Below are 13,350 nucleotides of genomic sequence, written 5' to 3' on the forward strand. Positions count from 1 at the left end.
GGTTACGTGTATATTAATGTAATGATACCTTCTTAATTCGTTCATGACTTTAAAAGCTTTCTTCATATGCCAAGGATTCACTGTCACAGGGCAGTGTTTTTCGGTATTATCATCTTTTGAATCGAGAGACTTCTGATGACCCTGCTTTGTGCATCTGTACATAAAAGAAAAGAACAAAAAAGAGAAAAAGATCTTATTAAAGATAATTCAGTTCAGGCTTATCACGCGACAAGAGATACAATGAATGCCGCCCACCCACTCATTTAAAGGAAGTCTCACAGTATATCCCAATGTAAGATTAAGACACAATTCAGAACGCTTTCTGATGGTCACTAGGATTTTAACAAAAAAGTGAGGAACTACTCCCTGGTGTCCAAGTTCTGTTAAAAAATAAGCAGAGAAAACTCACTAAGAGTGGTTAAGCAGATACCTCCAAATAAAAATGCTGAGAAATGATCTTCTCTGTTAGAAATTAAACTGCTTTTACAATCTGCTGTAGTCATACATTATTTACAAACCAAGACAGGAACAGGATCATATTTTACACAACCTTCAGAAACTTAGAATCTGATTTGAATTTTGCTCTCTACCTATGTATTTTGGACCGACTCTAACCAAGAGATTAATCACGTTAGCTAATCTTTACCAAGTATTTACTATATAGCAGCCACTGTGCTAAGGGGTTTACTTTCATTTGCTTAATCTTCTCAACAATTCTGTGAGCTAATTAATTATTACTATCCCCATTTAACAGATGAAGAGATTAAGGCAAAAAAATAATTGGGTAACTTCATAAATGGTAGAGCTTGGTAAAAGTGAAGCCACTCTGATTCTTGAGCTCATTCTTTTCACTAATGCTCAACACTATTTCCTACATTAAGCAATAGATATTTAATTTCATACTTAAATTTATAATTTTTAAGAGTACAAGGCTATATTATATATATTCCTGCATGAATTAGTCTTTTCAGGCTTGGGGGCCAAAAAATTAAGAAAATCAGGGTACCATGTGGGGGGGCGATTAACTGCTAATGGACAGAAGGAAACTTTTTGCTTTTTATTTTGTTTTGTTTTGGTTTGGTTTTTTTGTAAGGAAGATTAGCCCTGAGCTAACATCCGTTGCCAATCCTCCTCTTTTTGCTCAGGCAGATTGGCCCTGGGCTAACATCTGTGCCCATCTACCTCTACTTTATATGGGACGCCGCCACAGCATGGCTTGACAAGCGGTGTGTTGGTGCGCAGCCCAGGATCCGAACCTGCAAACCCTGGGCCGCCGAAGCAGAGCGTGCTCACTTAACCTCCAAGCCACCGGGCCAGCCCCGTTTGTTTTTGTTTTTGTTTTTGTTTTTGGTGAGGAAGACTGGCCCTGAGCTAACACTTGTTGCCAACCTTCCTCTTTTTGCTTGAGGAAGAGTGGCCCTGAGCTAACATCTCTGCTCATCTTCCTCTATTCTCTATGTGGGTCGCCACCACAGCATGGCTTGATGAGTGGTATAGGTCTGCACCCGAGATCCAAACCTGTGAACCCTGGGCCGCCAAAGTGGACTGCGCTGAACTTAACCACTGGGCCATGGGGCCAACCCCACAAGAGAACTTTTTAAGGAGATGGCTGCACAACTAGAAATTTACTAAAAATCACTAAATTGTACAATTATAATGGGTGAATTTTATGGCATGTAAATTATATCTCAATAAAGCTATTAAATAAAAAAATCGGGATACCAAATGAAGCCTAGAAAAATCATACATGTATATAATACATCTCACAAAGAACAACAGGCAAACATCATTAGCTACTGCTGCACTCTTTGCCACATCTCTTCCTTTCCTGACCCGCTTCTCAAAGGATGATTCATTTTTAAAATGTTATACTTCATTAATTCATTCAGCGAATATTTTTTGAGTGCCAACTACGTACCAAGCACTATTCTAGGCACTTGGGATACATCAATGAACAAAACAAAGATCCCTGTTGTCACAGAGCTTGGAGTCCAGTGGGGAGGGAGGGAGAGGAGACAATACACACAAATCAGTAAAGTAGGCGGCGCATTAGAAAATGATAAGACCTGTGGAAAAAAGAAAAAGGGCAAGGTAAAGGGAGTCAGGAGTATGGAGTGATGTAATTTGCACTATTAAACAAGGTGATTGAGGCAGGCTGAATTGAGGATCAAGATTTGAACCAGGACTAGGAGGTGACAGAAGGTCCAGACGGAAGAAACAGCCAGAGCAAACGCCAGTATGTGCCTGGTGTGAATTGTGAGACCAGGGCTGGGGCGGGGCAGGGGGGAGTGCCAATCACATAGGGCCTTTGGCTTTTACCCTGAGTGAAATGGGGAGGCACTGCAGAAGAGTACACAATCCAACTTAGATTTTCAAAGGATCCCTTTTGGCTGCTGGTTGAGAACAGTCTATGCGGGTCAAAGACGCAAGGCGGGAAACAATTTAGGGGACTAATGCAGGAGGAGATGACAGTGGCCAGAGCAGGGTAGTAGCAGTGGAGGTAGGAGCAGTGATGAGAAGTGACTGGGTTCTGGATATTTTTTAAAGGTAATGCCAACAAGATTTGCTGACAGAATGCATGTGGCATACCAAAGAAAGTCAGAACGACTCCAAGTTTTTTGGCCTAAGCAACTGGAAGGATTGAGTCTCCGTTCCTTGAGATGGGAAGGCTGCAAGTGGAACTGTTTTGGAGGTAGGAAGAGCAAGAGCTCTGTTTTTATACACGTTGGTTTTAAGATATTAGACATCCAAGTGAAGATGTCAAATCAGCAGATGAATATTGGAGTCTAGAGTTGGAAAGAAAAATCTAGCTGGAGATAGAAATGTGGGAATCACTGATTACACAGATAGTACGTGAAATTCAGACACTTGAACATTAAGGTAACCTCCAACATTAAGCATAGAAGTTATCCTTGCTCGCTCCCCCACCCCCAGAATCAACACTAGTTGAGGCACCTGATTCTTCAAGGGCTTGCCTACTAGAAGTGGACATCAGTCCCACTTTCCCACCACTTGAGTTTTTAAAGAGGCTGACAAATGAATTAGTGCAAGACACTGCCTCCAGTGGGTGAGTCCACAGCCGGAGTAGGAGAATGGGATGCTGTACTCTATTCCCTGTGGCCTCTTCTGTGTATGTGTGTGTGTGTGTGTGTGTGTGTGTGTGTGTGTACATGTGTGCGTGCACGTATTTAGAGGGATGAGTTACACCTGGCCTAAGAATAAAAGCTAGTAAGTCTAGGGGCCAAAAGATGAAAGAACAACCAGATCTGGTGAAGGAGACTCGGGAAACAATTTATAGTATAAGACATATTCTCATAATGCCATTTCCCACCATCCTTTCATAAAGAAAACAGTAGGAAAAGGGGGAAATTAGGTAGATATATGCAAACTTTCTCACCATGTAACAGTGAATGTCCACACATATAGCAAGTTAATAATGTTTATATCTGCTTCTGGTTTAATAACTTAAAGTTTACAACAGAGGGAAAACATAATATTGAGGATTGGCAGAACTATCATAGAAGGCTTTCCAATGCTCAGAATGGAAGCAAAAGCAACTATGCCATAGAATGAGTATCATTAAGAGTCTGGGGTATTTATATTTGCTTAAGAAATTAGGAATTAAAACTTTCTGCACTAGAGAATTAACTTTAAGACAGTTATACAACAATCAATGTCTATATTGGTGTTTTCTGAGAGCTATTTTCAGCTTTTGCTTTTTCTGATGTACTCTTGAAACTCTGCAAAGAGAAGACTTTATTCAAAGGCTTAAAGGAATAAGTAAGAAATAACACTGGATTTTTTTAAAGTGTTCTCTTACTGAGAGCCACTTAGAAATACAGCACCCTGCCACACAGGTCTACATTTTCAACACTGAAGTCCTTTCCATAATTTTCCATTTCCTATGTGGTTTTGCATTAGATGGTCTTTCATTCAGAAGTAGAACTGAGGGCCGGCCCTGTGGCTTGGTGGTTAAGTGCGCGCGCTGCGATGCTGGTGGCCCGGGTTCGGATCCCGGGTGCGCATCGAGGCACCACTTCTCCGTTCATCCTGAGGCCGAGTCCCGCATACAGCAACTAGAAGGATGTGCAGCTACGGCATACAACTATCCACTGGGGCTTTGGGGGGAAAAATAAAATAAATAAAATCTTAAAAAAAAAAAAAAAAAAGAAGTAGAACTGAGTAACAGAAAATGACACAAGGTGTGGAAAATGAACATGGAAGCAGCTAAATGGGAGAGAAAGGTTTACCCTTTAAGTTACACCAGTTAAGTGCAGAGTTACACCTTCTCCCTGCTTCCCTTCTGAAGCAAAGAGCTAGTCTTTTCCAGAAAAGCTCCTCATTCTGAGAACTCTCTTCTTTAAAATATCTGGAGGAGATACTTTCTCAAGTTTCTTTCACTTTTAAGTCTTTCCCCAACTCTACACTCCATAACCAGTCTTAAAATTATCCAATAGCCTATTGTCACAAAACATACTCTAGAACAGTTGAGGTTTCCAAGGGTTTGGATCCCATCACATGACTATGCTTTATAATAGATAATCCTAAAGCCTTCCTTCAATGACTGACTCTTTTGCAAATTTCCAGCTGTGGGCAAGGTTGGCTTCTCAGACCAGGTAACTTTCTAACTCTGCCTAAGAACATACTACTGACAATACCTGAATTCTCGGTGGAGGAAGCAAATAAAGAGTCTAACGAGGGCTGTCTCCCTCAAACAGTTGCGATTCCATAACCAGGCAAAGGTTTAAACCTACTGCAAAAATTTTGAGGACATCTTAGAAATGAGGTTCAATTTCTTTAGATGTATATTATTTGCTTTGGACAGTGATTTCCAATAGAGGGGACAGAAGGATCAAAATGACCCAAGTAATTTTTTCAAACTACATAGAACCATCCCTCTTCACGTGAGAATTCAGGCAAGCCCTTTATATAGGACTAGGTATATCAGAATGACATCATCTCCAGCAGGAGGGGTGAAAAGCAGCTATTTATAATTTAAAAAAAAAAAAAAGGATGATCTAACCTGCCCCACCACCCACTTACCTCCCACCCCAGGGCAATCATCTCAAATTGAGAACAAACACTTTAGAAAATATGGGTTGTTTATGTTTTTAGGGTTTTCTGGTAGAAACAATGCTATAATCCATGTAAATGATGCAGCTGCAAAATTTAACAGGGGACCAGACATTTTCACATTCAGGACACAAATACTTAGCCCCTGGGTGGCCACCATCTCTGCTCTCCCCTCTGCCTGTACACCTCAAAAGCTGCAAGACTCCCCTGCTTGCGATGAGTCACCCACCACTACTCAGAAATTTCTGCCAAGTTCACATCAGCAGCTGTTGTTTTCAAAGTCACCATCCATGCCATCCTGCTCTGAAGTTTCTCTATTACTTTATAATGTCTCTTCTATTTTCTCTGCTGTCTTCCTAGCTAAACTTGCATTCAGAAGCTAGTTATCGCACCAACATTGCTCCCATACACGAGCCCAGGATATCAGAAGTAGAGACTCAACCATAACTAATATTTTAACTAATATTTGTTATATCACTCTACAGTTTCCCAACAAAATGCTCTCACAACCTTCAACTCACCCAATAACCACCATATTACTTACAGGTTATCAAAGTAGAGGACTTGCTCCATCGAAAACATGTTTTGGTTTGTGGTAAAGCTGTGGTTTCGGTTTTTGCAAGTAGCTAAAGGCAAAGAGACATGCTTTGCAAATTTTCTTCAAGTGTTTGGAATTGAAACTCTTATTAGGTACAGAGCCAGTAGACTAACTGTAATCTATGAACATATGGTCATATTACCAAATAAATATAGTTTTAAAAAAATGTTAACGTGTGCCCTATAAATATGTAAGAACTTGTATTATACCTTCAGTATGTAGACCTTTAGAACTGAATATGAAGCATCTTGTGAGATAAACTATCTCCTATCCAGTTACAGAACACTTTACAGACAACATCATAATAATGCCATAAATACATTAGTATAGTGTATATATTGCTAAAAGTTATGTTTCCAACTTCCCAGAGCTGGAAAGGAAATGTCTAGAAAAGCTGGAATGCCCAATTTTACCAAAATGGATTAGCAGTGAAAAAGCAGAGCACTGAACCTATTGGAGGACAGATGGAGGTACCACATACCACCCCTTTTCTCCCCTAGGCCTTGGTTGTGTGGCTTTATGTTAAGTGTGTGGGCAAGCACTGGCAGGAGGAGGTGGTTGGCATGTCTGAGGTGGAGAGGTTGATGGAAGTTGGAGTATAACTGCTCTCTGATAGTAGAACAATAGAGCTGTAAAAAGCTCTGCTTCAGTTCAACTGAGCTCGCACTCCCTCGTTCCCTCCCACCTACATGACAAACAGCACAATCAAGTACTTTCTGTCCCTGACAGCGACTATTACCAGGAAAGGGACCAGGGTAAAAGCCTGTCTTAACGCAAGATCAATCTTATTTTAAAGAATATGCTATAAACAATTAACAAAGCACTGCCAGAGTGAGGTATTTGTGAAGTGTTACAGTAGGGTGAAGGAGGTTGATGATCCATTTCAAACATTTCCATGTCTTTTATCATTCATATTCCTAAACTTTCTTTTGCCACTTTTCCTAGCTGGTGAGAGAGCGCAGCAATATGACTTGGCAATTCAGTTGACTGGGCTACATTTTCTAACACTTGAGTGAAAAGGGCCAGAATCAGGTGGAAGACCTGAACTGTAGTCCCGGCTATGCGAAATACTAACCAAGCGACCTTGAATCGGTCACTTGGCCTCTCTGGGCTTCACACTGTTTACTTACAAAATAAGTTTTTGTTATTCCACAAATATGTGTAATATGGAATGTAATATGAAAGTCCAAGACAATAATAACACTTCACCTTCTTGCCTCAGGGAGCTGTACAAACAGTAAATACTATATAAATGTAAACACAGAGTTAAGAAGAAAAATGTTGAGGTTAGGAGCTAAACTGAATATGGAGATATATTTTTATAGATTTTATTGGCCTTCCTCATTTTTATTTGCAACATTCAATTAAAAGTTATTAGCGATACTCCAGACACCATCGCTGTTAATAAATCAAGCAGGTAAGCACTGACTAGATGCCTGCTGCATGCCCTATACTAAGCGGGGTGAGGGATATAAAGCAGGCTGAACACAGGAGCCTTCTCCAGTTACTATCTAACTGGGGAGGCACATCTGAAACCACCGGGGAACGGCACAAGTCAATACACAGGTGCAAGATTCCGAGTGACCAATTACAAATACTACAGGAATGCAAAGAGGAGCTGGAATGAGTTGGAGTAAACAGGGAAGACTGTGAAGGAGATGGGGCTCCAACTGGGCCTTGGAGGAATTCCAAGTTGTTTTAACTGGGGGCAGGATAAGGAAAGGCTGGAGACTCCTGGCTTATGATAAGGCAGTTTACCCTAGGAGGTTAAAGCACATAATGATTTTGAACATTAAGATAAGGCCAAAATGCTAGAGGGCTGTGACTACCTGGCTGAGATATCTGGTTTTGCTGAGTCCTTTGACCCGACTCTAAGATGCTGGGGGGTCAAAACAGTAGGTGGACTGAAAGGTGAGGAGAGAATACATAGAGTTCAAGAAGAGAAAAAATTCAGGTATCGAGTGATGAACTTTGTTGATCAGAATAGCAGCAGTCAGAATGGACACTTGAAACCAAGACTCTACAGTTTCTGGGAGCTGATAAGATGTGGAAGATGATGAAAGAGAAAGAAATCAAAGGCCATTCCAAGACTTCGGGTATCCGAGACCAGAAGAATGATTACTCCATTGAATAAGTGGAGATGTTATAAAGGAAAATCCATTCAAGAACAAAGATTATGAACTCAGTTTTAGACATGTTGAATCTGAGGTCTGAGCTAGGAGTAGATGTTCTGTACGAAGCTCAAAATTCAAGACTGAAGCAGAGATCTAGAGCTCAGGCTTAAGACACAGATGGAGCCACAACTTAGTGATTAATAGCTGACTGAAAAGAGGAATTGGCCAAGGCCTGTATCTGTGAGGAACAGCTACTGCCAAAGAACAGTAATAGAAGAGAAGCCATGTAAGACAAAAAAGTGATCAACAGAGAGAGGTTCGAGTCCCAGTTTCTCCTCTACTTGATAAGCTTGGGAAAATAATTTAACCTCTGAAAAAAGATAATAACAACAGACCTACACTATAAGGTAGGTTGTTGACAAGATTAAACAAGATAAAGTAAATCACATTTAACAACCTAAAAACTAGAGGAGGAAACCAAGAAAAAGTAGTGTCATGGAAAGCAAGATTGTTTCTCAAGGAAGGATCAGTGAAAAGAACTGGCCCAAAAATACTTCAGCAAATGCCAATAGTCTGAAACATAAGAAAGAAAAGTGCATCACACACATATTGACCCACCCACTCCAGTAATTGTATTATCTATTTGTTTACTATCAGTTTCGACCATGAGGAAAAGGACTTTGTTTTGTTTTCTGAGATATCCCCAAAGCCTGATCATAGTAGGCACCCAGTAAATACGAATAAAAAATCCTGAACTCCCTTACTATAAACAGTAAATACATTTGGAATTTGGTAGAATTCTATAGAAGAGCATCCGAAAGGCAACTTCATTCTCTGTGTCACCATGAAAACACCTTCCGCCTGATTTTAAGAACGAAGTTCAGTTGTTTTCATAAACATTCCTGGTGCAGTTCCATAAGAGCCACAGATGAGTAAAAGTAAAATGTGCCACAAAAGCACATTTATTAATATTTATTGAATGCCTACTGTGTGCATTAGAAAATGTAAATTAGAAACAAGAGGTTTGGGGCTATTTGGTGGGAAGGCGAGGAGTGATTTCCCAGCATCAGAAAACTGTAATACTATTACACAAATGCTACCTGTTTCCAGAATCTTGGAATCCTATTTCCAGATCAGGAAATCAGGCACTTTACAAGTTCCCAAACGCACGTCAAAATTTTCCTTATATATGACATTTCTTTCAATGCACATTGATTCATACGTTTTCTTTCAACATTACCTTGTGAGCCATTACTGCTCCTAAATATTTTAAACATCTTTGTCTATCACTGAGGAGATTCACCTATGAGCTGAGAGATGCCCAATTTACATTTATGACTAGTTACACGAAAACAAGAATACGTTCTAATGGGCTAGAAAAGACAAACAAATGAATATTGGGGTAACCCACGGAAAAGTTCCAAATTCATAGTAATTGAATCTTAGACTTAGAACACTAAAGGTTATCTGGTCCAGTGGATCGCAAATGTCAGGCCTCATTAAACTTTTTACTGGTCTGTGACAAAACGAGGACAATGTAGTAAGTTTTCATATAACTAAATTACTTCAATTTAAGGATTAGCCTTTAGTCTGAGAGTATGTCCTTTGTATTTGGGGAGGGACATTAAAATGGGCTTTCTTTTACAAAAATATGGTAACATCTTTGATAATTATTACATTATCAATTTTTTTTTTTTACTTGGCAAAACAAAAAACTTAGCAATTCTATGTTGGACTTTAATTTTTTTTTAATTTTACAGGTTCTTGAAATCCAAAAGTCTGAGAACCTCTGCTCTAATACAACCAATCTTGTGCCACCTGAATCCCTTAGAACACGGTCAACACGATGTTTGTCTGCCGATACCTGAACAACTCCGATGACAAGAGTCTCCAGTGATGCGGAATCATCAACTGAAAAAAGATATGGTTGTTTCTGCGGCATGTTTACTTAGTTTTGTGAAGGAAAAGCAAAAAATTAAGGCCTGTAGCGAGAAAGCCAACTCGTGAAAGAGGAGCCAGTAAGAAAACAAGGGCCAAGAGAACTGTTGAGTGAGGGGTGGTGAAAGGGATGAACTTCATCCTATACCTCATAGGCTTCCCTCAACTTAATCATGATGAAAATCCTTTACAAAAATAACTATAAAAGCTAGAATGTGTAAAACATTTCTGAGGTCAGGGCTGATCAATTTACATTTCCTTTTGCATATCTCAGTTTACTGCCTGAAATTCCTTTACTACTCGACATCTAATTCTTAGTTGTACACCTTTTAGGTTGGATCGGAGGCAAACGTCCCATGACATTTGTCACCCAGACCCTAAAATGCAACAGAATCTAAATGCCACATATAAGATGCAAAAAAAACAATAAGCAGAGCTATGATGCCCAATGACAAACAATATGAGAATTAAAAAGGATGAGGAGAACTTGGAGGCAAGGAGTGGAAAGAGCACAAGAGATCAAAACCTAATTTCAACGAGCCCATCCTGAAGGAACTAGGGAGCGGGGGCACAGTCGCCTCTACCCCTCCAAGACAATAAGCTAATAGGCTGAAGGGGAGCAAAGTGAGACTTGAAAACAAAGTAAAACTGGCTGTTAAAAAAGAAGCACACGCCAAGAGCACCACACACAGCGCCAGGCACAGACAGGCATTCAAATATTTGCAGAATTAATGAATTAATAAACAGACACTCGCACAAAGAGGATCTGAGTCCCTGCTTCCAATCACATCATCCAAGGCACTTTAAGGCCACATCAAACATTTTTCTTTGCCTTAAAGCTCAGGCTAAAAATCTAACCTTACGAAAAGCTGAGCCCTCCCAATAACTTCCACTGGCCTCTGTCCTCGCCCAGCTCTAGCCCAGTGAGGTCCAATGATGTTGCTTCCCAAAGACACTGCCTGCATTTCTCAAATCCGGCCCCCATGATTCAGGTGGAAGGAAAACACAAGTTCATGGGAGTGGAGGCAAACAGGCCGAGGGGTGGCAGGGAAAACTATTTCTGATCTACAGAAAGGTAAGTGACACTCCAAAGAGCTCTGGAATAAGAGTTAATCCTAGACAGACCAAAGGAAAATAAAACTTATTTGTATTTAGTATTAAATGAACAGAAACAATAAAAAGTCTCACCATCTTTAGCCACCCAAAATTAAAAGAAGTTTTAACAATTCTTTTCTGCCTGCTGGCATTCCAGGCTTTCCAGTACATCTCAGCCTGTCATTGTTTCAGCATTATTGATGGAGTATCAATACCAAAGAATTGTGCTAGACGCCAAAATCATGATTAGTTGATCTGTCCAAGATTCAGTTTATCAATATTTGCATGCACACATCTATTTCACTTTTAATTATTTCTATTTAAATCATTTTCTATGTCTCTACACCCTCCCTCCAGAGCCTGCTTTCCCACACCCTTTTTTTCACCTGCATTCTAAGATCCCCTTGTTCTTTGCTTTAGTTCCCTCTGCTCCCAAAGTAAAAAGAGACTGCAGAGAACTGATAACAAGGGGGCAGGTTTACCACAGATAACATGCCTACCTGGTATATTGTATACACTATGTGCTGTCTATATACAGGTAGCATTTCCTGCCTTCAGTGCCTCTGAGCCTGGACTGAACTCATGTGCTGTGCTGTGCTCAGGCTGCTGATGCTAACAATCCCCATCACGTTTCCTAGGGGTTCAGGAGCTTTCCCAAACCTGCTGAAGAACCAGACCAGATCACAAAGCCCTCAAGGCCACAGCAATCACAAAGCAACTGAGCCCCTTGCTTCTACCAGCCCAGGAGGATCAATTCAAGAGTCTTATCATCTATTCCTTAGAGCCCCATGACCTGTTCCACTCAAGCTAAAAATTCTGTAAGGCACTTTTGGAAAATATAGTTCCAGGATCCTATTAGCTCTCCTAAAAGGACTCAACATCAAAAAATTATTCAACCCAAGCCAAATATCCATATTTTGGCTGGAATCCCGCCAAACAACCACAAGAGGCTGGTGCAGTACAACTGCCATGGACTGAAGCTGGCCAAATCCAAGTGAAAAAGGATAAAGCTCCATGAATAAGCTCTGGCGAAAAGGTACACCACTCTTCAGAATGAGGTTTGTTCACGGTCTGAAAAGTCAGATGCAAAGGGCTCTCGTTCCTTCATAAAGGTTAAACTAAGAAAAGCCAATCAAAATTGAAATTGTCAAAACTCCTGGGGATTTATAGCCCACTTTTACCAAATACTAAAAAAATATATATTGCACTGAATAATGTAAATTTTCAATATCTCCCACAAAATTCTTCAGCTGTTATTATTTCTGGAGGGTAATTTTGTTGCAGGTGATCTTGAAGGTATGTGGGTACGAAGGAAAAGCCACCTGTGCCTGGCAAGTCGCTACACTCCTAATGTGCCCAGGGTACCAAGGAAACATAAGATGCTCTGATTTCTGGACACAATTTTCTGCAGTGCCAGGTAAAAGAGGTCACATGCCCTGAACAGCCGCGGCTCATTTAGAGTGATGTAAAAGCTTCGGATATTAATTTTGCTAGAAATTCGGAGAAGCAAGCAACGTAAAATCAATTCATATAGACACCGGGCGTCTAGTACTTTCCAGCTGCTTTTTTTTTTCAACAGACTCCCGTGCACCATATCTCCATCCCTTAGAAAGGGGTGGACAAGCTGGGCACCAGCAGCCCATGCATTTCAGAGGGGTACACACATGACAGAGTGCCCAAGCACAGCCCCATCCCGAAGCTTCTATTCGCCTGGGATGGGGAAGACCCTTCCTGGAAATCCTGGGCAGCGTTTTAAGTCGCTGCCTGGCCAGGCTGAGTTTCCGTCCGCGTCCGCCTCAGGACTGCGGGAACCGCGCCTCGTCACGCCCCGCAGCTCCCACCTCCCGCCGCCCCCGGTGGCTCCGGGCGTCCTCCGCCGGCGGGCACCGGGCGGCCGTCCCCGAGCAGCGCCCACGGCCGGCGACAAGCGCCGCAGCGGCGCGCTCATCCGCAGCGGCACAGCCCGCCCGGCCGCTCACTCACGCGGGAGGCAGCGGCGGCGTCTCCATTGTGGCTCCTCTCGGGCTTCAGAACGCAGAAACCGACCGCCGCCGCCAGCACCATTCCAGCCGCGGACGCCGGCACTGCCCGCCCGCCGAGCCGCGTTCCATCCGCCCCGGGGGGGCGCCGCGCTCGCCTCACCGCGCGCCACCAGCCGCGGCGGCGGCCCCCGCGGCCATGGCCCGCTCGGCCGGGCGCGCTCCGTGTGCCTGCGCGGCTCCCGCGCTCGCCCGAGTGCGGGGCGGCGGCGGCGGCGGCGGCGGCGGCAGCAGCGGCGGCGGGACGGACGGGCGCGCCGGCTCAGCCACTTCCGGGTTCGGCCCCGGCCGGCGCCGACGCCGTGACCGGACGGCGCTGCGGCCTCCCGCGGCGGCCCGGGACCCCTCCCTCGGCGCCTCCCTCTTTCTCTGCTGCCGCCGCTGAGGCTCAGGCTCAGGCTGCTGTTGCTGCTGGAGGCGGGCGGGCGCCAGCCGGGAGCGAGGCGGGCGCGTCCAGACGCGGGCGGCGCGGCGGGACGGGGGCGACGGCCGC

At 42.9% G+C, this 13,350-nt stretch overlaps 1 protein-coding gene across 1 annotated transcript in view; it reads right to left on the bottom strand.

The window, feature by feature from the left end:
- Positions 1–13,075, bottom strand: part of KLHL2 (kelch like family member 2) — a 101,828-nt gene extending 88,753 nt beyond the window's left edge. The window contains exons 1-2 of the mRNA XM_087437450.1: positions 12,802–13,075; positions 29–154 (exon numbers count right to left, since the gene is read on the bottom strand). Of these exons, the coding sequence (XP_087293576.1) occupies positions 29–154; positions 12,802–12,827 (152 nt within the window). The 5' untranslated portion in view covers positions 12,828–13,075. The remainder of the gene's footprint in view (positions 1–28; positions 155–12,801) is intronic.
- Positions 13,076–13,350: the final 275 nt, after the last annotated feature.

Source organism: Ceratotherium simum, chromosome 12 (assembly GCF_057802395.1).
Source record: "Ceratotherium simum simum isolate JZ-2026a chromosome 12, ASM5780239v1, whole genome shotgun sequence".
In the NCBI taxonomy this organism is placed as follows: domain Eukaryota; kingdom Metazoa; phylum Chordata; class Mammalia; order Perissodactyla; family Rhinocerotidae; genus Ceratotherium; species Ceratotherium simum.